The 22,144-nt window shown below is 56.3% G+C and overlaps 2 protein-coding genes across 10 annotated transcripts in view; one reads left to right on the top strand and one right to left on the bottom strand.

Moving 5' to 3' along the window:
• PRPSAP1 (phosphoribosyl pyrophosphate synthetase associated protein 1) overlaps positions 1–13,707 on the bottom strand; it is a 32,336-nt gene extending 18,629 nt beyond the window's left edge. The window contains exons 1-2 of one of the 9 annotated variants that reach the window (XM_053960596.1): positions 13,366–13,707; positions 5,716–5,827 (exon numbers count right to left, since the gene is read on the bottom strand). In XM_053960596.1, the coding sequence (XP_053816571.1) occupies positions 5,716–5,827; positions 13,366–13,594 (341 nt within the window). In that variant the 5' untranslated portion in view covers positions 13,595–13,707. Of the gene's footprint in view, positions 1–2,837; positions 3,367–3,786; positions 3,896–5,715; positions 5,828–5,993; positions 6,134–6,363; positions 6,432–6,526; positions 6,962–13,365 lie in introns of those variants that run through there. The other 8 variants (XM_053960597.1, XM_053960598.1, XM_053960603.1 and 5 more) reach the window with 8 other exon arrangements.
• Positions 13,708–13,902: 195 nt separating this feature from the next.
• Positions 13,903–21,089, top strand: SPHK1 (sphingosine kinase 1). The gene is made up of 5 exons (XM_053960528.1): positions 13,903–14,373; positions 18,479–18,628; positions 18,933–19,027; positions 19,258–19,373; positions 19,884–21,089. The coding sequence occupies exons 1-5, from the start codon at positions 13,956–13,958 to the stop codon at positions 20,656–20,658; spliced, it is 1,554 nt and encodes a 517-aa protein (XP_053816503.1). The 5' UTR covers positions 13,903–13,955; the 3' UTR covers positions 20,659–21,089.
• Positions 21,090–22,144: the final 1,055 nt, after the last annotated feature.

Raw genomic sequence — 22,144 nt, 5'->3', positions numbered from 1 at the left:
TGCTCAAGGGGAAATGTTCTCTTGTTGTACTAAGGGAAGTTTAGATTGGATATTAGTAAACACTTCATCCATGAAAGGGTTGTCAAGCCTTGGAACACACTGCCCAGAGAAGTGGTGGAGTCACCATCCTTGGAGGGATTTGAAAGACATGTAGAAATGACCCCTGGGGATGTGGTGGCTTTGGCAGAGTTGGGTTAACAGCTGTGTTCGGTCTTAAAGGTCTTTTCCAACTTCATGATTCCATGATGTAGCCAGCAGAAACCAGAGCCCAGTGCTCTCCTAGTCACCACAGAGCAGCAATGCAGTTTGTGTGCTGCTGAAACAAGAAATCAGAAGCACAAGTTTGCTCCCCCATGGAAAGAGGGACACTAAAACAGCTTGGCTTGGGGCACTAAAACAGCTCAGTTGTCAAACCTGGGTGCAGGGAGCAGAAGACACAAGACCCATGCCAACTTAGAGGAATGAGCAGCTCTAGTCAGACAATAAATCCCAGCTCTGCTCCAATTGTTGACTGCAAGTAAACAAGAGCAGTGGATACGAGATTAAACTGCCCATGACAGTCCCAGATCAGCCCTGCCTGCAGCACTCCAGAGGAGCCACAGGCACAGCAGGATCCAGAGGCAGCTTGTCCAGAGCAGCTGATGTATGTGCACCCCAGGGGCACACTTTGCACCAAATCCCTTCCTTGAGGCTTCGGTTAGACAAGGTATCAGCCAGGGAAGGAGTCTGATAAACCCGGACTGAGTCAAGAACAATAAAGAGGGGACTGTTGGTGCAACTCCTGCTGTGAAGCACCAAATTCCAGAGGACTTTTATCAAAAGGGATATTTGCATGGCAGTCAAGGGCAGGGCACAACCTTATCAACCACACAGCCTGGCAACAGCCAGAGTTCAAAGATAAATTTCCCCTTCCTATAACCTCTCCCTTGTTTTCTCTTCCATCCCAACTCTTTTCTCTCAAAATCCTCTCCCTCCTGAAGCTCCCAATTGGTTGTTGCTTTAGGGGATAGAGGAATTGACAGCAAGAACTGTTTTCATCCATCTCCAGGACTAACAGCATGAACCTGGGCTGCCATAGTTACTGATCACTCATCTGCAGACACAGGCAGACCTGCCCTAGGACAGAGAAGGTGCCACCGCAGGTAACCCAGACCACACACCCAGCAGAGATAAAGCTGCTTCTGGGAAAAATAACATTTTAGGTCCTGCAGATAAATCACATTTCCAAGCAAAATGAGTAGCTATCCTCACACTAGCTCCATCCCTAAACCAACTCCTCTGGGGCATGACAGCATCTAAGAGAGAAAAAAAAAAAAAAAAAAAAACTCTTTATGGCTTTAAAAATCCTACTCAGAGCAATTGGCCACTAAAAATTCCTATTGATCTGGAATCTCTCTGTAAACACTGCCCAGGAAGGATGATCTAACTTTCCGCAGTCTCAAAACATGCCAAGAGGATATTAAGCTGTGAATACAAAAGTGTTTATAAAACCTGTCTCAAATTCACATCTAAATGCAATCAGTGCAGGAGTCTCCTATAGTTTAATGAGGAAGTGACACACTGCAGTATTTGAGGGAAAACTGTGTGGCTGTATCAGATTGTAGTTTAAAATGCTCCACTGAAGACTGTCAAAACCTCTGTATCAGGCTCTTGAGACAAAGGGCAGCCAAAGAGACTCCAGCTGAATCAAGTTTCAAGGGGCAGATGTACTCACAGTATTTTGTGCCATCAGAGCCTGTTTCAGTGCCACTGAAGTGCCTCAGAAGTGTTTCCTTCTCCCCCTCTGTGACCAGAATCCAAGACATTTGTCAGGTTATCTCCATAGGGAGCTTCTGGCCATCTCACAGCACAAACATTCAATTTGAAGAGAAATCTGTACACAAAGCTCTTAATTATGATATTTTGTTTTGGCAATATCCTCTTCATTATAAACACTTTCCCTGGTCCAGCTCTCCCCACATCTACAGACTCCAGGAATTGGTGCAGACTCAGAAGGAGCTGGGGCAGAGGACAGAGGGTCTGTGCTGTGCCTGACTGTGGCCAAATCAAACCACAGCCTGACTCTGAATTGCTTTTCAAACTTTAGCAAATCTTTAAATAAAGATCAGTCATGGTCCAGCCAGCACAATGGCAGCTCTGCTGGGCACTTCCTAATTCCCCAGTATAAGAACAACTAGGAAAGGAAAGGGAATGGCAGCTTCCTGGATACAATCTGTTTAGATATCCTTAAAACTACCTGAGCTCTTCTTTGCCTCTCTCCATCCACCCAGCACGACTGGATATCTGAAGAAAAGTTCCTACTGCTCATCTGCCACTAGAATCACTTGTTCCAGCCACGCCAAATCCATGCAGCCCAACTACTGGCAAATACCAGGCCAGCCCACTCCTGGTGAAGGAACTCCCACTAAAGCTGTCCTGGCCAGCACAGAAAGCTCCACATGAGCCCAGCCTGCTCATCCACATTCTGTGCTTGACCTAAACTGCACAGAGATGCTCTGACTCCCCTCTGCCACCATCTCATGTGCTGGCAAGATGACCTAAAGAATATATTTCCTACCAGAAATCCTCCTTCAGCTGAGGGAGGCTGCTGCAAGTCCTCTGAATGTACTCCAAAATACTCTGAAAGTCTCACTCCAAAGCAGGGCTCACCTTCCACCCAGTCACAGAAAACACCACCCTGGGTTTAGCGCTGTGACCCAGCTCCCTGCAGCCAGAGGTCAAAATACAAATCCCCATGTTTTCCTAATTCCATGTTGCTTAGGCTCATGGCAATGCTTTATCTTCAGATCACCAGCATTTTCCATGCTGCAAACTGAATGAATCTCTAGAATACTCACATCCACAGTTGGCAGTGAGACAGTATCACATCCCACATCACGGAGCTGCAGGAGCACTGGGGAGGCCTTAGCAAGATTCAATCACCATCCTCCTCCAAGCCAAACACATAAGCAGTGAGTAGAATCTAATATTTGTACCTGCTGAGCCAAGCACTGCAGTCAGAGGGAGATCCAAATGCATCTGTTAGATTAAAGATCAAAAAGACTTCCTAGATCTCCCTCCCCTCAGCAGCACACAGGCCCATTAGGGACCAGAATTAGGACCCATTAGGTCACAGAAATTATCTTTCTCCCCTGAAAATGCAGTTTGTAATCAGGTCCCAAGTGTCCTAAGTACAGCAAGAGTTTTCTTTCCATCATGGAAAGAATTTAAAATAAAATAATCATCACTCTCAATTTATAAGAGAAAAGTAAATATATGGGTTTATTTATGTTCCAGTGGTGAATCTAAGGAACATCTTCACTATTTCAAGTTTCACAAGGTCCTCATAATCCAGCATCATCTCCTCTCCCTAGCAGTCACTACCATCAACTAAAGCTCTGAAAACCTAAAGTAAGACTGACCATTACTCACTGTCAAAAAACTAGAGAATGCTCAAGGGGAATGATGAAGATCAGAACTGTGCCAGAACATGATGCTCAGAGCCTGAAACGAAAGTAGCTCTGGAAGTTTACCAGTAAACAAAGCGAGGAGAAAAATCAGGTGTCTGAAAGCTGGTCAGTGTCACACTGCTCCTCTCCAGGCTTGAGATTTTAAAAAGGATAAATCAGAACTACTCAAGTAGAGATCTTAAGCTCATATCTACAGGTAAAGAACAGAGCCCAGATGGACAGGTGTCTCAAGGGGCCCTCCTAATATTGTGTGTTGTTTTAAAGTTCTTTTACTACTTTTACTCAAGGTCATAAAAAAACTTTAAAAAGAACGCACAATATTAGAGGACAGACTCACCCTTGTAAGATTGCTCCAACACTATTTAAAGGTGCAACTGACCTCCCCAGCAAAGAACAGGCTGAGATGTGAGACAGGGGGAAAGCAGCAGCCACGCATCTTTTGCAACCTGAAAGAACAAGGGATGTGTTACAGATCAGTTGAAACAGCCCTCGAGCTCCTAAGGGAAGGCAGTGCAAAACCACTGCACTAGATGCTTAAAACACCTTTAATTTTGGGAGAATTTTTACTGTGGGCAAATCTGTACTGTGAACAGTTTCAGATTTTGCACCCACAACAAAGATAGATGTCCTTAAGCCTCAGTTAAGCAGCAGCTGTGTGTCACAGGGCTGTGCTCGTGCCACCACCAGAGCATCCAAGATCCCACTGATGGCAGAGCCAAGGGAAAAACCCCACACTGCTCCTATTAGAAATTTACTTGGTGAAAGATGAAGGAGGGAGCCAGGAGGTCATTCTGCATCTGCATCCTGCTTCTTTCCCCCTCAGAGCATCCCTGGGATAACATCAGCACATCATCCCAGCCAGTGCCATGGCCTGGGGAAGCCTCTCCACGTCTCTTCTCGTTTCATCTTGAAAAAGAAGGGAGTTATTTTTAAGACAAAGCGCAAGGAAGAAGGATTGCCCATTTGCTCCTCCAGTCCTGAGAACTGGGAGCTCGTCCCCAGGGGAAATTCTGCTGTGCTGTGTTGATGCAACAGAACAAGCCCTCTAAAACTCTGTCCCATCTGCTGCAGCAAACTTTTATAGAGATACATTAGTTACAGAGTTCAGTGCAAGTGGAACAGAACCGACAAATATAGCAGACTACATGAGCAAAAAAAAAAAAAAAAGCTTTCCACTCCCAACACAAGGATTTTCCTCTTAGCCTCACACTTAAGTTCATCACTATTATCCAACACACCTCCCAGCCAAACAGCCAAGTCAGCTCCGTGGAGATAATCTGTGCTAAGCATTGAACACTGTTTATTAAGCGAGCAGGACGAACAGCAAAGTGTTTTCATAGTTTAAGGTGGCAGCACACCTGTACTTAAGTCCTACTTCCAATTTAAGCACACCCTTGGAGATGGGAATGGGACAGCAGATGCCTAGAAAGGATAATTGAGAAGCTGTCAGCTGCAGCACTGAGACCCCTCGATTTTGGGATCAGCTGCCTATGAACTGTAGCTGAGAAACTGCATAAAGAAAATCTAGATCCTGTTCTAAGTTGACAGCCCAATACATAGATGCCCTTCTCAGAATAGTCATGTTGACTGGGACTGGCCCAATTTGAACTAAACTCATTCAACCCCAAAGTTCAAGTGCTGGGGGAAACTCCGAGCTCTGTGCACCAAGAGCCCCGTTTTGGAGGCAGCTGTGACACCCTTCACTCAGCAGGACCCAGCGCATCCGTCCCGGACAAGACAAGGTCGAACTCTGCCTAAACTGATGGGCTGAAGAGAACGGGGCAGACTTTTACCCCGAACCGAACAGCACAGGCTGCCCAGCTCCCCCAACCCACTCTGGTCAGTGCACGGTGCCGCGCCGATGTGCACATGGACACTCCCCTTGCCCCAGGCACCGAAGCTGTTGCGAAAACAAGGTCAGGAGTCGGAGAAAGTTTTGAGCATCTCCCAAACCTGCTAAAAACGCTTTTCTGAGGTTTGTCCAAGCCAAGTTTCACCTCCTCCCTCCCCAAAAGTAACAGCTTTTGCTGCAGCCCAGCCTTTTCAGGAGTGAAATGGACGTCAAAGAAGGGAGAAAGCCATTTCCATCGCTGGGTCAGGCAGAGCTGGTGAAGATTCCCAGTGCAAAATCTCCACAAAGGTATTCGCAGGAGACGCCTTGGGAAGGCGGGGGGATGCCAGAAGCTTCTCCAGCCGCTCGGGAGAGCTCATGCCTGCGCCGGAGAGCGATGGGGGAGAAAGAAACTTGAAAGAGAAGGCAACTTACTCCGTGATCTTCTTCGCCAGCTCGGTGGAGGCTGCGGTAGAGTTGGCCGAGAAGACCCGGTAGCCACTTCTGGCCGCGTTCATCGCTAAAGAGTCATGCAACCCCCGTGGAGCTCGAAAGTGAGAAAAAACAGATTTATAAGGCAACAACAGCTTCCGTGGCATCCTTTTCTTTCCTCTCTGCTGCGATCACCGCCCCTTAAGGGGTGGGGAAGAGAAGGGGGAAGAGGGGGGTGGGGAGGAGGAGGGGGAAGAGGAGGGTGGGGACCCTTCCGCTACCTATGGAGTTGCTGGTCCATTCCTGCGGCAAAGTATGAACGGGAGGGTGGAAATTATGATTATTAAAATAAAAGGGAGCAGCGGCTGCCTTAGGGAGTACAGGGGAAGACAGGCAACAGGTAACCCCACCCCACGCCCACCCAGTGGCCCCTCATGCAACAGGGGAGGGCTGACCCCCACAATGAGGGCGGGTAGCAGGGCGGACAGGGGCTCCCGTGGCTGGAGAAGGTGCGGGTGAGCTGAGGGAGGAAGGCTGGGGAGGGGTTCTTTGTGATGCGGGAGGGCTGGTCCGAGGTCTCCGTGGTGGGGTAGGAAGTCCCTGTGAAGGGGGAGGTCTTTGTGGGGGACGGTTCCATCCCGTTCCCCTCACCCAGCCGAGCACGTTCCGCCACCCGACCAGAGCGCCGCTCCCTCCGCCGCCATCTTCTCGGCGGGAAAAGCCCGCCCTCGCCGCCATCTTAGGTGAGGGCACCACCCCACCGCGCCCCCCCGTCACGGCGTCCCCTCACCGCCTGCCCCAACTGCGCCGGTACCTCGGGAGGACAGCGGCAGAAACGTCCCTTCTCGGGGGATAAATACACCTCCCGCTGCCCGAGGGCGGCTCGCAGCGCGGCCGCCTCCCGCTTCTGCCCGGCGGTGAGAGGCACGGGGTGTAGGCGGTGGCTGAAGTGCCCGTGCCGAAGATGGCGGCGGGGGAAACGGAAGCGCGGCGGCGGCGTTGTGGCCCCGCTCTGTGGCGGGGGAGGCGGGAGGGTCCGCCCGGCCCGCGCCTCCCGCACCCTTTTCCCGAGGGAACGCTCCGTGCCCGGCGCTGCGCTGTCCGCTCTGGAATCCTCACGGGTACAGGCAGTTAAACAGGAAAGGTCAGCTCCAGCCCATCTGGCAGAGCGCTGGGCTGACCTTTCCATGCACTAAGAGTGTGCTTATATATAACATCTATAACACCTATATTTTAAACATATATATATATATATATATAATAAATAATGCACACTTTTATAGGTAAAATACATAGGGTATGTAAAATATTAAATATATAACATAATATATATGTATTATATAGTACATAATATATAACATAATATGTACATATCACATATAATATGCATATTATATATGATATGTACATATGATGTGTATAGTAATTATATATAATATATATTATATGCCATGTATGTTATATGCATGGAATATATGTATCTCAATATATATAAGGAGGAAGTGAAAGTTGGCTGAACAAATATATATAATATATATACAGGTATTTAAATTTTGTTTAAAATTTTTTAATATATGTACAATATACATCTCAGCCTTGGCAGATAGGAAAATGATGGGAGGTGACAACACTGTCAGGATCCATCCCCTGTGGTCAGGATGGATCAGAGCACCCCACAGTGCAGCAGAAATTAGGGTATATGACAGAAACTATGTATTGCAGGGAAGGCAAGCTGCATTAATTTAATCACCAGCATCACCCCACATCACTTGGTTCACCCTGGAGGGAGAGGTTTTCCCTGGCAGTTCTCTAAGTTGCTGTGCAATACCATCGTCCCTTGGCCTGCGTCCTCCCAGCTGCGAGTGAGGGAGAAGGAGGAGGCCTGGTGGGTTTCGTTCAGGACAAGGACAAGGTTCCCCTCCATGACCCAGTGGCTTTCCAGCTGCTCCAGTGCATGACAGCCGTGGTGCCTCCAGCAGTGAGTCCCTGTCACAGCCTCAGCTGGGAGCTGCAGCGCTGCCATCAGCCCCCTTACACTGACACTTCATTAAAGGTTGTCTCTCAGACATCCTCAATGCAAACGAGACAGAATTGGCCCTGTCCCCTCTGCATGCCAGCACTGCCCAAGGACTGGGAGGGAGAGTTTTGTCTCCCTCCACCACACCTTATGGTGACACCTTACCTGTCCCTGCAGTTCCAGCCCCACATCTCCCTCCTGCTGTGCCTCCTGCAGGTCCTAAATTTGTGCCTTGTCAGAGCAGGGGCTATTCCAGCTCGACTCCCAGATTCCAGCTCATCCCCCCAAGGCAAGGCAAGAGCTGACAGCATCAGCTGCCCGAATTCACTCTGAGGAGGCAGCACAGCCAGGCCTGGGATTCTGATCAGCCCTCCAGGCTGGCATCGTCCTGGGATGAATCCACAACATCCATCAGCCAGAGGGCCCGGACACCCCTCCTGGGCACCCCAGCTCCAGGCTGAGAGCAGTCACAGCACCCACGGTACAGGTGGTCACTCCTCACAAGTTGCTGCCTCTGTACTTCAAAAAATTTGATGGGAGCCAAACTGTTTGTGACATAGGAAGTGGCTGCTTCCCGAGGTCCCTCCTTCACCCACCAGAGAAATGGCAGTTCCCAGAGGAGCCAGGGAAATCTTGCTGCAGGGACACCCAAGCAGGGGGGGCATGCTCAAAGGGTGGGGAGGGAATCTTGCCACTGCAGGAGCCACGGCACATCCCTCTGCAGAGCACTCAGCCTCCCACCAAGTCCCTCTCAGAGACCTGCTGTTGCCCTCCTCTATAAAGCCCTTCCCTGCCTGGAATCAGGCATGTGGAGAAGGAAGGACTGTTTATCCCCTTCCCAGCTGGCTCTTTGCTCAGCAGCCTCAGCACAGCAGCTCAGGGATGATGCTGTGGCATCTGAGTGCCCTCAGCCTCTGCTTTGCCCTCCTCTTGTCACCATTCCTGCTGTCCTGTGAGGTGCTCAGAGCCATCCCAGCCACAGGGAACGGATCTCATCGGCATTGTCACTTCCCTGCCCTTTTCCCAGCTGCTGAGGCTGAGATGCAACAGGTTTGTAGGTTCTGCTACAGGGCAGCTCCCGGCACAGCAGACAAGGTGTGCACACCTTGGAAGGGCTGGGTGTCCCAAAACCCCTGTTCTGTGCTCCTGAGATTCCCCCCCAGTGAATCACCGGCTTCATCCCTGCGGGGAGAGGCCAAAGCCTCGCGGGGGTGGCCCTGCGAGTCCCACCGGGATTGTTGTTGAAGCTGCAGGGTTGGGATCAGCCCTGGCAAGGGTGGCGGGCAGAGATCATGGTGTTATCACTGCCACAACCAGCCTTTCTCCTGGAAAGGGGAGCGACTCTGATTTCTCTGCGGGCTGAAGGTCACACTCGGTTTTACAGCCACGCAAAGGAGAAGAAAGGAGCAATTCTGTTTACTTAGGGAGTCATTAATATCCCAGCTCCTGGCATGTACCGAGGCAGCAGGAACCTCCCCCACAGAGCAGCAGAGAGCGAGGCTGTACAGGCCTTTATTATTCCATTATCAACCAGGCAGGATTAGGAGGGCGGGTCAGGGAACAGTGCCGGCTTTGAGCAGGTTTAGCTCCTTTCCAAAGGCTTATCCCGGCTCAGTCTCACTCTCTGGACTCAACTCACTCATTCTCTCCGCAGAGGGGTTTGAGTAATGCTGGGGAGAGAGTGGGCACGGGGTCATGGAGCTTTAATAGCCCAGCAGGCAAAACCTGGGAGGTTCCTTTAGCAGGAACTCATTTTATGTGTTGAATTTCAGAGACTAGGGAGGGCAGTTTCTCAGTTCCGCCAACTCCTGCATTGCTCCACAGGGAAAACTAAGCTTCGGCGCTGCTTTGGGGCAGTTCTGTTCTCAGAACAACCTGGTGCTGGGGCGGGACAGCCATTCCAGGCAGCTTCCTGCAGAGCTGGACGAGGTTTTGCTCTTTATTCTTACCCAAGTTTCTCCCTGGAGCCCGGGTGGAGTGGCCAGAATGTACTGATCCCAGCCTGGCAAGGAAGGAGGAGCCGTGGGAACTGAGGCAGCAAATCCCTTTCTTCTTCCAGGCCAGAAATGGGGTCTGTGATGGGATGTTGAGTCCCCCACAAGTCATTTCACTCTGGGAATGCTGCCTGCCTGCAACAAGCATCGCAGCAGGGATCACCCCTGGATCGGGATCGAGCCTCCCAGCCTAGCCCCAGCCAGGTGGTTCTCATTGCAGCCTCTGACTCACCTCCCAAAAATTCTGCACTCACATCATTGCAGGAAACCGCTACCGGGAAGTGGTAAAACCCCTGGACAGCCTGAAATTCGGCTTCCCCCAGCAAAGGGGGAGATCAAACGGCAGCCTTTGGCCTCAGTCCCTCTGACGCCAGGCCTTGTCATCGGGGGGACGTCTCAGCGAGCGAGTGGTGGGTGTGTGGTTCCTCCAGACTCAGCAGCTTTTTGCCTGGCATTTGGGAGTGTTTTCCCTGAGGAGGCCTGAGCTCAGAAATATTTTTAAGCAAATTATCAGCTGGGAGGAATGAGCTCAGCTCGTCAGCATTGTTCAGGGCCTCCCGGTGAGCCCTGCGGTCCTGGGCTGTGCCGGCTGCTGTGGGAAGTTCAGTGGAGAGTCAGTGTAGGGGAGCAGCCCCCAACAAGTTGCAGAGCCTGGCTGTGATTTAGGAGCTGCCACAAAAAAAAAAAAAAGAACTGAGCTCCTTAGAGGCTGACAGAAGATGGATTTTGGGGAAAACCTGCCACCCCTGGGTCATGGGTGCAGGTAGAAGATGCAGCCACTTTCCCGAGTTCTGCAGCAAATCAGTGGCAGAGCCCAGACTTGTGTCCTCACTCAGGTGGGATGTGATCCCAGTCACTCTCCTCCAGGAGATATCTCTGTTAGCTCTGTCCCCTCCTGCTGGAGCCTGTGTCAGCCCCAACCCCACGGTGAGTGGGGCTGATCCGCAGTCCTGGGGCTGGGTCTGCATGGAAATGGCTCCATCTATGCACCGGCCGCTCCCGCAGGAGCTGCCTGGAAAGTTCCCACTGCTGCAGTCGGTGCCTGTCCCCCTGCCAAGCCTGCAGGCCTGCCAGCCCCGATGCAGCGCCAGCCGCGCTATTTCTGGCTCCACCTTGAGACATGTACCTTCAGCAGTGGGAATGATGCTAAAAGAGATGGATTCGGGAGGAGTGCATCCCCCTCCCGCTCCCGTCCCCGGGTGGCTGCCGGCGGATGCGGCAGAGCGGGCAGGGATGTGGAGGAGCTCTGTGTCTCGAAGGGAAACACTGCAGTTCGTCTCGCAGCAGAGGCACGTCCTCTGCATGCTTCCTCCGGGGCTGTGATGTGGCAGTGGGACCCCGAAATCTGGGGGGGGCCTGGCACCGAGAGCCCCAGGTCTCTGCTGCAGCCCCCAGGGGCACGAAGAGTTATGGAAGGCGTGGGAAGCCCCCAGGCTTTGTGCTTTTCTTTCCCCAGGGTAACTCCCAGTGCAGATCAACTCCTCCAGCAGTTGGGGGCAGGAGCAGAAGCCCGGGACCGGAGGGAGCTGAGGGAGGTTGTTGGTGGATTGCACAACTCAAGACAAACCGTGTCTGCTGTTTCTGCCTCAGTTTCCCCACACTCAGGGCACACATCACCTTGCGAGCGAACCCAGGGCACGGTGCTTCAAATGTACAAACCTTCTCCGCCACATGATGTCTGCGGAGTCTGGGATACTGCAGGGCTCCTCCCGGGACAGGAGATGGAGGGATGTTTGCTCTTGAAGAGAGACTGGTGGTCATGGCTGGACTGGACGCTCTGCTCCATGGCCGAGTTCCCCTTTGCAGTGAGGAGGGAAGTGGGGGTATCCTCCATGGGCTGTCCCCCATCACACCAGCTCCATGCCACATGCCCACGTCGCATCCCGGCACTTCCCTCCCACACACACGGCCTGAGCAGCGCCACGCGGGCGGGAATGGAGCTGATCAGGACAAACCCGACTGGCAGTCGCCTGCCCACAGCCTGGGAGCTGCTGAGCATCCTTCGGGCTGCCCTTGGGGTCGAGGGGCCTCGTTAAAGCTCTCATAATTAAGATAGCCCCAAACGACTGGTTATCAGCACGGGGAAGGAAGTGATCCCACTTCCGCGTAAGACATCACATCTGGAGGCAAATGTGTGGTGTCCGTGTGGGACCGGCTTGAATCAGCCTGTGGCTGCCGAGAGCAAAGGGACCCGCCTGGGGCTGGTGGTGGCCACCGTGCTGGTCATGACCTGGAGTGGGCATCCAAGGGTGGTCATCAGCTGTCTTCTGGGAAGTCCCCACAGACCAGAACTGAGATGGAAAAACCCCATCTGTGTCTCCCCTGCCATCACAGAGGCTGAGCCTGTGCCAGTCCCATTCCCCATCTGAGACAAACCTGGCTGCAGCCCCCAGCCCTTGGCATCCCCACCATGCGCAGCCCTTCCCCAACCCTTCCTGCACTCATCTCCAGCCCTGACACCTCGCCATGAAGCCACTCTCAGCCCCTTTCTCCATAGCACAGGCATGGCCAGCAGAGACTGGACAGGAATTCCACTCCTATTTAAAGCACAGGCTGGCAGGACAAAGGGGGATCCCTGTGGCACAGGGGCACAGGGCCTTGGACGGATGTAGCATGGTGAGGACAGAGCCCAAAGCAGCCTCATCCTCTCATGGCACCTGCCAGGAGCAATGGGACAGCTGCTCTCACATCCTCCCAACACGACTCATGCCTTCCTGAGCGGAAATTGGGAGCGGGTTAGTCACCGAGAAGGGTGAGGGGCAGGTCAGGACGTTGCACTCTCCGGCATCCAGCTATTTCCTCCCATGACACCTTGCTGAGGAACCTCAGAGCTGTTTACAAACGCTGGACTGTGTCATGGCAGCGGCCAGGGAAGCGGCTGAGCCCGAATCTCACCCAGAATCAGCTGCGAGTGCTGCAGTTCCCAAGCCAAAAGCATCAGGGCTGGGAGCAAGTTTTGCCCCTCTGAGCATCCCTTTGTACCCACAGCACCCAGGGAAGTCTTTCTGGAAAGTACAGTGCTCCAAATCACAGCATCTCAGCTCTCCTCATAGATCTGCTCTGGGAAAACAAGACTCAACCATGTTATCTACCCAGCTGGTCATTCCCTGCCTTCCCTGCAATTTCTTGGCCAGCTCCAGAAGGTTTTAGCAGGAACAGAGGGTTCACTGCTAATTAAACTACCCTAAGTGTGAGGAGTGATGCCTCCCTGAGGTGCAAGCTCAAGGTTAGGACAGAGTTACATCCCTGGGGAATTGGTTGGGAAAAAAAAAAAAAAAAAAAAAAAAAAAAAAAAAAAATCCTTGTTGGGCTGGGCCAGACCCCTTGGAGCCCAGCAGTCCCTTGGGAGGGTGAGGTCAGTCCTGTTGCCAGCAAGAACTGCTGTCAATGATTTTTGCCAGCTGCCGTGAACACAAAGCAACTTCCAGCCTTGCTGGCACCCTCCAGACAAATCCCCTGGGCTCTGTCCCCAGAGCTCTGTGCCCCAAGGTGGGGTTCACAGCACAGCCCACCTCCCTCCACGGGGCTTCATACCCATGGCAACCTGGAACCCCCATGGATACCTGATGGTGAGCCACCAGTAATGGGTAGGACATCATCCCTCTCCATCCTCCTCCCCCGCCGTTTGCCCACTGTCCTCACCCCTCGCCGTGCCTCCATTTCTCCAGGCCCCCACCTCACTCCTTTCGTGCTTGGAGAGATGCAGAAATGGTATTAAAACGCTGTTCAGTCCAACGTGGGGGCTCCGGGGGCACCTGCCAGTGCCCATGCGTGCCTTGCTGGGAATGATGTGCAGGAACTGGGCCGGGGGTGGCTGCCGGCTGCTCTGCCTCCGCTCTCCCGGCGTGACCGTGGGTCTGTTCTTTGCCATCCCCAGCACCGTGGGAGCACCCACGCCGGACACCCACCCCAGCAGCACAGAACCACCCGCGGCAAACCCACGGCGTCCCTTAACCCCCGCCCGTCTGCAGAGCCGGTTCCCCCGCGGAGCACTTGCCCGGAGCACGGGGCGGCGCCTGAGGAAACTGAGGCAGCTGGCTGGGGGGGTGGGGGGTACCGGACCAGCCCCGGGACGGGCCCCCCTCGGCGAGGGAAGAGGTGGCCTGGGGGGGTGGGTGGGTTAAATTTTTATGAATGGGGCCGCCCCGCCTGCCATCGCCGGGCGTCAGCAGCGAGCGGCGGCGGGCGGCGCTCCCCGGTGCCTCCCGCTCCGCTCCGCGCCCGCTCCGCCGATGGCCGCCGGCCGCCGCGCTCCCCCGGAGCCCGGCGGGGGCCCGGTGCTACTTCAAGGCATCTTCGGCGCGGGGCCGGCCCCCGGTGCCGCCGCCTGCTCGCTGACCCTGACGGCCCGGGAGCTGCAGGTGCGGCGTGCCGGCGGCTGCCCGGGCGGCTCGGCCGGTCCCGACGCCGCGCTCCGCCTGGCCGACTGCGTGGGCTCGGCCGCTTTCCCCGCGGCCGCGGCCGCCGCCTGCTTCTCGCTGGTGTGTTACCCGCTGCGGGGGCCGCGCTGGGGGCCGCCCGCCCGCCAGCGCCTGGAGCGGACCTTCCGCGTCTCCCGGGGTCCCGACGCCGAGGGCAACCTGCGCATCGCCCAGGCCTGGAGCCGCCGCATCCGCGAGCTCGCCGTGCCCGCCGTGCCCGTGCAGGACGGTGAGTGCCGAGCTCCCCCCGCGCCCGCCCGGCACCGCTTTCCGAGGGGCTCGCTACGCCGGGACCGTGCGGGGGTCGGGGTCGGGGTCGCGGCCGGGGTCGCTCCGCCGCGGGCCCCACGCGGGACGGCTGTGCCCGAGCCGCGGGCGCTGCGCGGTGTCGCGTTCCGGGGGCACGGGGGGGACACAGACCGGGGGTGACCCGCGCCACCGTGGGGTCACTCGGACGCTCCCCTCCCCCCACTTTCCCCGAGTCTGGGGGCACAGGGACATCCCCGCTCGCAGCCCCAGGCAGGGGTTGGTTGTTTCTCTCTCCTTTCATCTTTAAATTTGAAGGGGCAGCAGGGACGTGGTCACACTATGGGGGCCCTTTGCACCCCCCTATCCCCATTGCTCCCGTTCAATAACTCCAAAGCTCCAAAGGGCAGCATGATCCAAGGAAAAAAAGTAATCATTGCTGACGCAGGCAGGACGGGAGCCAGGCACTGTCCCCAGCAGGTCCCATCCATCACTTGGGATTTGGGGACAGGCAGATCCCCCCAGGACCCCCGCGGTCTAGCAGGATCTCAAGGCAGTCTGGCAGGGTCTGTGTTTCTGATCCTGCTCCCTTCGGGAACTGTCAGTGTCTGGAAGGGGAGGGGTCCTGCTCGGGGGCTGCATCCCCCACCTCCCAGAGGCAGGGCAGGGCATGCTGGCAGATAGTTGAACATCTGAGCAGAGATTCAATTATATGCACTACTTCATTTATTTGGCTGTCCAGTCGCTCTGATCAGACTTGGAAATTAAGAGGCATGCGGTTAGAGGGATCCTGTCAAATCACATTTAGCCCAGCTCTTCCTTGCTTGGATTTTTAAATGCAGCTCTTTTTTTTACATGACCTGCAGCTACAAAACAACTTTCTGTCTCTCTTCCTAAAGAATTACAAAAAAATCCAGTGGAATGGGGTGAGGGCAGAACCAGTTCCCCAGCTCTATTTCCAGCCTGAACTCTGCAGCTGGAAGTCTCCAGACGCTTTCCAACCCTCGCCCTGTGAGCAGGCGGTGCGAGGGTGCTGGGGCAGGAGCAGCTCATTGTACACAGGGCCCTCGGGGCAGCGGGGGGAAGGAGGATGGGAGAAGGCAGTGCAGAATTTTTCAGTCACTTTCCTCGCTGAAGGCCATCAGGATTTGCAATCCTCCTCCCTCAGTTTGGACAGAGCTAAAAATGCCCCTTGTCCACACCCAGCGCTTGCACGTGCTGGCAGAGAGGCCTGTGCAGGACTGATAAGGCCGTGCTGGGAAGCTGTGGGTGAGTCCATGCAGAGAGTCCTGTCACCCTGTCCCCATGGGGAGGGGACCTGGGGAGCCACTAGCGATCCCATCCTGGCGTTGTCGCAGCTCCAACATCCTCTGGGATAAAAGCCCTGCGGAATGCAGGGATGATTCCCCCTCCTCATTTCACCTCAAGGGATAAACAGAAAGTTCCTCAGCAGCTGATAACCCCAAAGCTGGGGCTGCCTGCAGTGTGTCCCGAACTGCAGCTATCCAGGAGGGAACAAACTGCCCCCAGGCTTGTGTTCTGACAGAGAAATCCAGCCCCAGGAAGCTCAGCCCCAGCCTTAGTCCACCTGGCATGCTTGCTCCTTGTGCCCAGAGAGTTTCCAGAAGGATGCAGGGATGCAGTGGAGTGGCTTGGGGTGCAGACAGCAGAGCTGTGGCAGTGTGGTCCCAGCCTGAGCACAGCCAGGACACATCACATGGGAGGATGTGGGCAGAGGGAGTGGAGCAGAGTTTCTGGCAGCAGCTGGAGCCCCTTCCTCCTGCTGACTCAGATTCTCAGCATTTGAGGCTGAAAGCGACCACACTGTGCTGGGAAGTGGAATCTTCCTGGGATGCCAGGGACTGGCCGGTGTTGTGCTACAGGAAGGGTTGGATGGGTCAGGATGCTGCTGAAATCTGTCTCCCTGTACATCACCATTGCCAGCAATGGTGCTCCAGCTCCAGCTCTGATCCAGCACCCTCCAGTTCCACCACAGGGCTGAGCCTGGTGCTGCTGACCCCACACTGGGATCACTCCTGTCACTACTCACAGCCTGGTACCAACAATCTGTCCCTTGGGAGGGAGTCGTGACATCCCTCTGTGCCCTGAGCAGGGTTTGTTTTCCCCCTCCAGCCAAGGAGCTGATCCTCGGGGTCCCAGCCTTTTACTTGTGCCCAGAGGAGGCCACAGGGCAGCACCCACAGGTCCAGGCAGGATTTTTAGGCAAGACTCAGCTACAGCTCCGTGTGTGTGTGAGAAATTATGTTCTTGGTTAACACTGCAGGGTTAAAAAACTGCATTTAGGCTTTTGAAGTGCCTTTGGCTTTTGCTTTTCAATATCCAGGGCTTTAGGGAGGAAAGAGACAGAAAAGCCCCCCAGAGAGAAAGCAGCTGGGCTTGGGTTCAACCCTGTGTGGGCGCTTGTCTGCGTTTGCTTGCAGGGGATTTAGTGCCTGTGGGGACCAGGGGAGCTCTGCAGGGCTCAGAGCAGGGTCAGCCCAGCCCTGGGCTGCTTTTTGTTATCCCTGACCCTAACTGCTCTGGGTGCTTCACTGCTTTCCACGAGGTCAGCTGGTCCCTTTGTGTCTGGAACCCACTGATAAGGGGCTGGGGACGGTGGTGGGGGGGAGCCACTGGCCCTGGGCAGCAGTGGGGAGAACCAGCTTGGAGCCAGTGCCTGGAGCAAGCAGCTAGGGCCCGCCTGGAGCCAGCGCCCAGGGCCAGGCTCAGCCCTGGGACTCTCTCTCACAGGCAGATCTTTGCTGGGGACTTGGTGGCAGGTCCCAAGCAGCTGGCGAGGTGTCCTGGGGGGTGATGGCGCTGCTGGGTGATCCATGGGGCCAGGAAATAATCCTGGTGGTGATGAAGTCAGCAGAGCTCTTTGTGCTCCCAGGGCTGGGACAGGCATGGAGATGGGATGCTCCAGTCCCACCTCCCTCCAGGCAGCTTGTGGAGCTCATGGCCACGACTGGTGTGATGCTGCATGTCACCCAGGGGAGGTGACACATGTGGTGTCCTCCATGGCCCCATGCTCCCCTCTCCCCACCACTGTCCCCACTGTGGGTGCTAGGAGGCTTTAGCTGTAGAACCCCAGCTCGTGTGTTCAAACAGCTCAAATCACTGCACGTGTGCAGATGAGCTGGGGGCACCCCCAGTGCACGGGGGCTGAGAGGGGATTCCAGGCCCAGGATGGTGCTGGGAAAGGCCTCTGCTGTCCTGACTCAGCAGCTCTTCCTGCTGAGTCAGCGGGTGCAGCCTCACGCTGGGCCCATGTGCTGGGTGGGCACCCACACACCCCCGGGCCCAGGTCACAGCTCAGGGGGCACAGAGCTGGTGGGGACATCCGCAACAATCCCCAAACTGGCTCCTCTCTGCAGAGCCAGGGATCTCCAGAGGGGCTGGGGGAGCCTGAGGCTGCTGCCCTTCCTCACTTCAGGGCTTCGGGTGCCCAGAAGCACCCGGGGTTCCTGCCCTCCTCTTCCTCCACCTCTCTGTGCCTCCCTCACAGGGCAGCTCAGTGGCCTCCCCCTGTTCCCCTGCACGGGGACCACTGGGCTTGGGAAAGGAGATACTGGAAGCAACTGGGGAGACAGAGGGATGTGACTCCTGCCAGGCTTGTAATTACAGCCTGGCTGAGGCCCTCACAGGCGAAACCTGAGCCCCGTGGGGAGCAGGGGAAACGGGAGCGTCCGTCTGCCAGCACAACTGTCTGTCCTGGCCCTGCTCCATCTGGGTGGATGCGGGGAATTGGGACCTGGAGTTCTCATCCCCCCACTCTGGTATGGCTGGAGTGCTGCAGGGCTCCATCCTGGGTGTGAACATCTCTGCTGATTGCGGGGGAGCTCAAATGAGTCCCTGCAGGCCCCTGTGTCCTGTCTCTGCCACCTCCCCAGCATTCCCAGCAGGGACCCTCCCTCCCTGCTCATCCCTGTTGCCTCTGGGTAGGGATGCAGCCCAGGGAGCTCATGAGGATGGGGGAGGGCCAGTTCCCCTTCCCCTTTTGGTTTTGGCAAATGCTGCCCTGGCTGGCAAAGCCCTCCCAGGGCAGGGCCATGACCCAGCACCCTGAGCCCCCCGTCCCCCTGCAGGTGACAGCTATGGGGTGCTGCCCCGGCCCTGCCACGCGCTGGTGCTGCTGAACCCACAGAGCGGCTCTGGCCGTGCCCTTGATGACTTCCAGGCAGTGGTGCAGCCCATGCTGGCTGAGGCTGACATTGCCACCACTGTCTTCGTCACCGGTGAGTCCATGAGCAGATCTTCCTCCTCCTCCTCCTCCTCCTCCTCCTCCTCCTCCTTCTCCCTTCCCTGGGATCCTGCCTGGGCCCTGCCACGTGGGGACAGGTTCTTCCAAGGGCCTCTGACTCTCTGCATCAGCACTGCTCTGGGTCCTACAGGATGTTGCACTTGAGGAGCGACTGCCTTGCCTCCTGCATGCCTGGCTGGGGTCACCATCTGGGGCTGGGGTCACTGTCTGGGGGGTGGCAGCAGGAAGGGCAGAGGGATGGAGGGTGATGCTCCAAATCTCTCCACTCTCCACAACAGAAAGACCCCACCATGCGCATGAGAAGGTGCGAGATGAGGACCTGTCGCAGTGGGACACGTTGGTGGTCGTGTCTGGGGACGGGCTGCTGTTCGAGGTGAGGAGCACCTCGGGGCTGGGCAGAGAGCTGGGGTGCCTGGGGCAGGAGCCAAGCTCTGAGTCACAAAGTCAGGCGGGGAATGGCAAAGGAGAGATGGCACCAAGCTTGGAGCAAAGCAGCCATCACCTCTGTCCTGCCCTGGCAGGGGCACCGTGGGCTCTGCTCCCCCCAGGCTGGGCAGGGGCCACTGGGTTCCTTGGGTACCACAGGCTCCTTCATCCCCACAGGTGGTGAACGGGCTGATGGAGCGTCCGGACTGGAAGGAGGCCATGAAGAAGCCACTGTGCATCCTGCCAGGAGGCTCTGGGAATGCCCTGGCTGCCTCTATCAACTACTATGCAGGGTGAGTCCCAGCCCCGTGGGGCACCCACTGCCCCCCTGCAGGGCTGCACTGGAACCAGGCAGGGATGAGGGAAGAGAAAGGCTGTGTGGGGCTGCAGCCCAGGGAGGGGGGCTGGGATGCCCAGGGATGCCTGGCAGGGTCCTCACTCCTCACATGCTTGTGCAGCAAGCCCCAGCTGTGAGCAAGGGATTAATCCCTGTGTGTCCTATTCCCCTCACTACCTTTCTCTGGGCTCAGAGACTGGCAAAGCTTTAACCCAAAGGACCCATCCCAGGCACAGCCAATCCCAAGGTGTGGGGGACCAGGATTGCCCTGGCTCAGTTCCCTCTTTCAGGAACTGGTTTATCCCTCCCATCCCCAGCAAAATTACTCCCAGCAGCTGTTCCTGAGGGACACTGTGACCCAGAAGGGACATGTCCCAACCATGACACAAGGGTGAGGTCTGCAGGTGGATGCTGGGGCAGCAGGAGAGTTCCTGAGCTCCAAACTCACCCTCTCCATCCCTCACAGCTACGACCACGTTGCCAAGAAAAAGCTGCTGACGAACTGCACCTTCATCCTGTGCAAGGGGCTGTACACGCAGATGGACCTGGTGTCGCTGAGCACGGCCTCGGGCAAGCACTTCTTCTCCTTCCTGGGCTTTGGCTGGGGCTTCATCTCGGACGTGGACATCGACAGCGAGAAGTACCGCTGGCTGGGCAGCGCCCGCTTCACCCTGGGCACGCTGCAGTGCCTGGCCAAGCTCCGGGTGTACCAGGGCCGCCTGTCCTACCTGCCCATGGCCGCGGAGCAGGGCAGCTCCCCGGCACCCCGGGACACCCCCGCGCCCGTCACCAACGGCCACATCCCGCAGCCGGCGGGGACCGAAGCGCCCGGCTCCCTGCCCCCCGACTCGCTGCTGGTGCCGCTGGGCCAGCCCGTGCCGGCGCACTGGACCGTGGTCCCCGAGGAGGAGTTTGTCCTGGTCTACGCCATCTACCAGTCCCACCTGGGCACCAACCTGCTGATGGCACCGGCGGCCCGGCTGCACGACGGCTGCATCCACCTCTTCTACATGAAGGCCGGCATCAGCCGTGTGACGCTGCTGAAGCTCTTCCTGGCCATGTCCAGGGGGACCCACCTGGACTTGAACTGTCCCCACCTGTCCTACGTCCCCGTCCGGGCGTTCCGCCTGGAGCCGCGGGTGGCCGCGGGCATCATGACAGTGGATGGGGAGGCGCTGGCCTGCGAGCCCGTGCAGGGCCAGGTCCATGCCCGCCTCTGCCGCGTCCTCAGTGGCTCCTGAGCTCCCCGTTTGCCCTCCCTGCAGCGCTGAGCTGCCGGCACGGCCCGGCGCGAGGGTGGCAGAGCCTTCCTCCCACTCAGGAACCCCCTCCTTCCACAGCAATAGGTCTTGGGGGGGCGTGGGGCTCATCCCCTCGCTTGCCCCCACGCTTAGCTTTACCCCCTTGGGACAGCCACCAATGCTGTTCCAAAAATGAGCCACAAGCCCCATCAGGTACTCGGTGCCGGCGAGATGCCAGCGTGTTTAATCCTGGTACGAGGTCCCGGCCCCAGGCGGCTGCGCCGGCACAGCCCCGTCCCCTCCCCGGCTCAGACGCACACGGTGGCATTGTTGTGTCCCCGCCCCGGAGCCAGTGCCACCGCCCCAGGGAGGGTCAGGACCAATAGATCTAATACAATAAACCGACTTTTTAAAGAATGTTTCTACCCAAAGCTTCCTGTAGAAGCGGAGTTTATTCTTGTGAGAAACGCAAAATAAATATCTAGCGTTTGCAAAAAAATCCTTTCTGGGTTTTGAATCCGAGCTCACGGCTGCTGTCAGGGGTTGGGCTCACCCATGGCACACGGACGGCGGGACAGGTTTAGCTCAGCACCGCAGCCCTGTGTGGAGTGAGGGGCCCTGGAGATGCTCCCAGGGGAGGTGCTGAGGATGCAGGACACAGGGCAACGCTGCCACCACCCACTCCCATTTTTGGGGTGCAGCGATGCCTCCCTGCTCAGCCTCATGCTGGGGCTGATCGTATCCAGGGAGCTCAGCCCTGCAGTACACTTGGGGACATCATGGGGAAAGTTCGCTGCCTGGATTTCTTCCTTCAGCAGGGAAGGATTCATGGAAGAGGTTCAAGGAGGGGTCGTTGGAGCTGAGGGGTTTGGCTTTCTGCCTGCAGCAGGGAACTTTCAGGGGACCCTTGCATCCCTTTTCTCGGGCTGCCCGGGGCCAGCTGGAGCCCTGCTACAGGTCCCTGCCCTGGGGTTTGCCTGGAGGGGATTACTCAGCCTCTTTGATATAAAATTGCAGTAATTAAACCTCATTTTCAGGGCTCAAGTACAAAGCAGAAGAGTAAACAGTGGTGGCTATTTGCATTTATTCAACTGCAAACTATGCAATTAGGATGGCAGATCCGGGAAAGAAGAGCACGATTGTCCTCCCCCCATGGCCTCACTTGCTCATGGAGAGGAGCCCTGTTCCTGAGCCAGCAGGGCAGGCAGCAGCTGGGAACCACCTCCCAAAATAAAGTTATTTCCCCCGTGGCACCGGGCCAGGTGTAAAAACAGGCTGAGCAATAACTCTCTAACCCTGCTGAGCTGCTGGAGGGAGAGCCCATGGCAGGGGATGCGCTCAGAGCTCTCGCTGTCTGTCACCGCACACAGATCAGCAGCAGAGCGGAGCCGTTCAGGCTCACAGCGCCTGAAAGGCTCCCTGCAGGCTCCTCCCGGAATCCTGTGGGCTCCCAGCAGCAGGTTGGCCGGGATCGCCATTGCCCTCC

The sequence above is a fragment of the Vidua chalybeata genome, chromosome 19 (genome assembly GCF_026979565.1).
Source record: "Vidua chalybeata isolate OUT-0048 chromosome 19, bVidCha1 merged haplotype, whole genome shotgun sequence".
NCBI lineage: Eukaryota > Metazoa > Chordata > Aves > Passeriformes > Viduidae > Vidua > Vidua chalybeata.
The sequence above is the reverse complement of the archived record's forward strand: the minus strand, read 5'-3'. Positions and strand labels throughout refer to the sequence as shown.

Bases quoted from the DNA above. Each gene is read 5' to 3' on its own strand.
- SPHK1 (XM_053960528.1), top strand. From the start codon at position 13,956: ATGGCCGCCGGCCGCCGCGCTCCCCCGGAGCCCGGCGGGGGCCCGGTG. The intron at 14,374-18,478 runs GTGAGTGCCGAG...GTCCCCCTGCAG, and splicing joins CGCCGTGCCCGTGCAGGACG to GTGACAGCTATGGGGTGCTG. The intron at 19,028-19,257 runs GTGAGGAGCACC...TCATCCCCACAG, and splicing joins GGGACGGGCTGCTGTTCGAG to GTGGTGAACGGGCTGATGGA.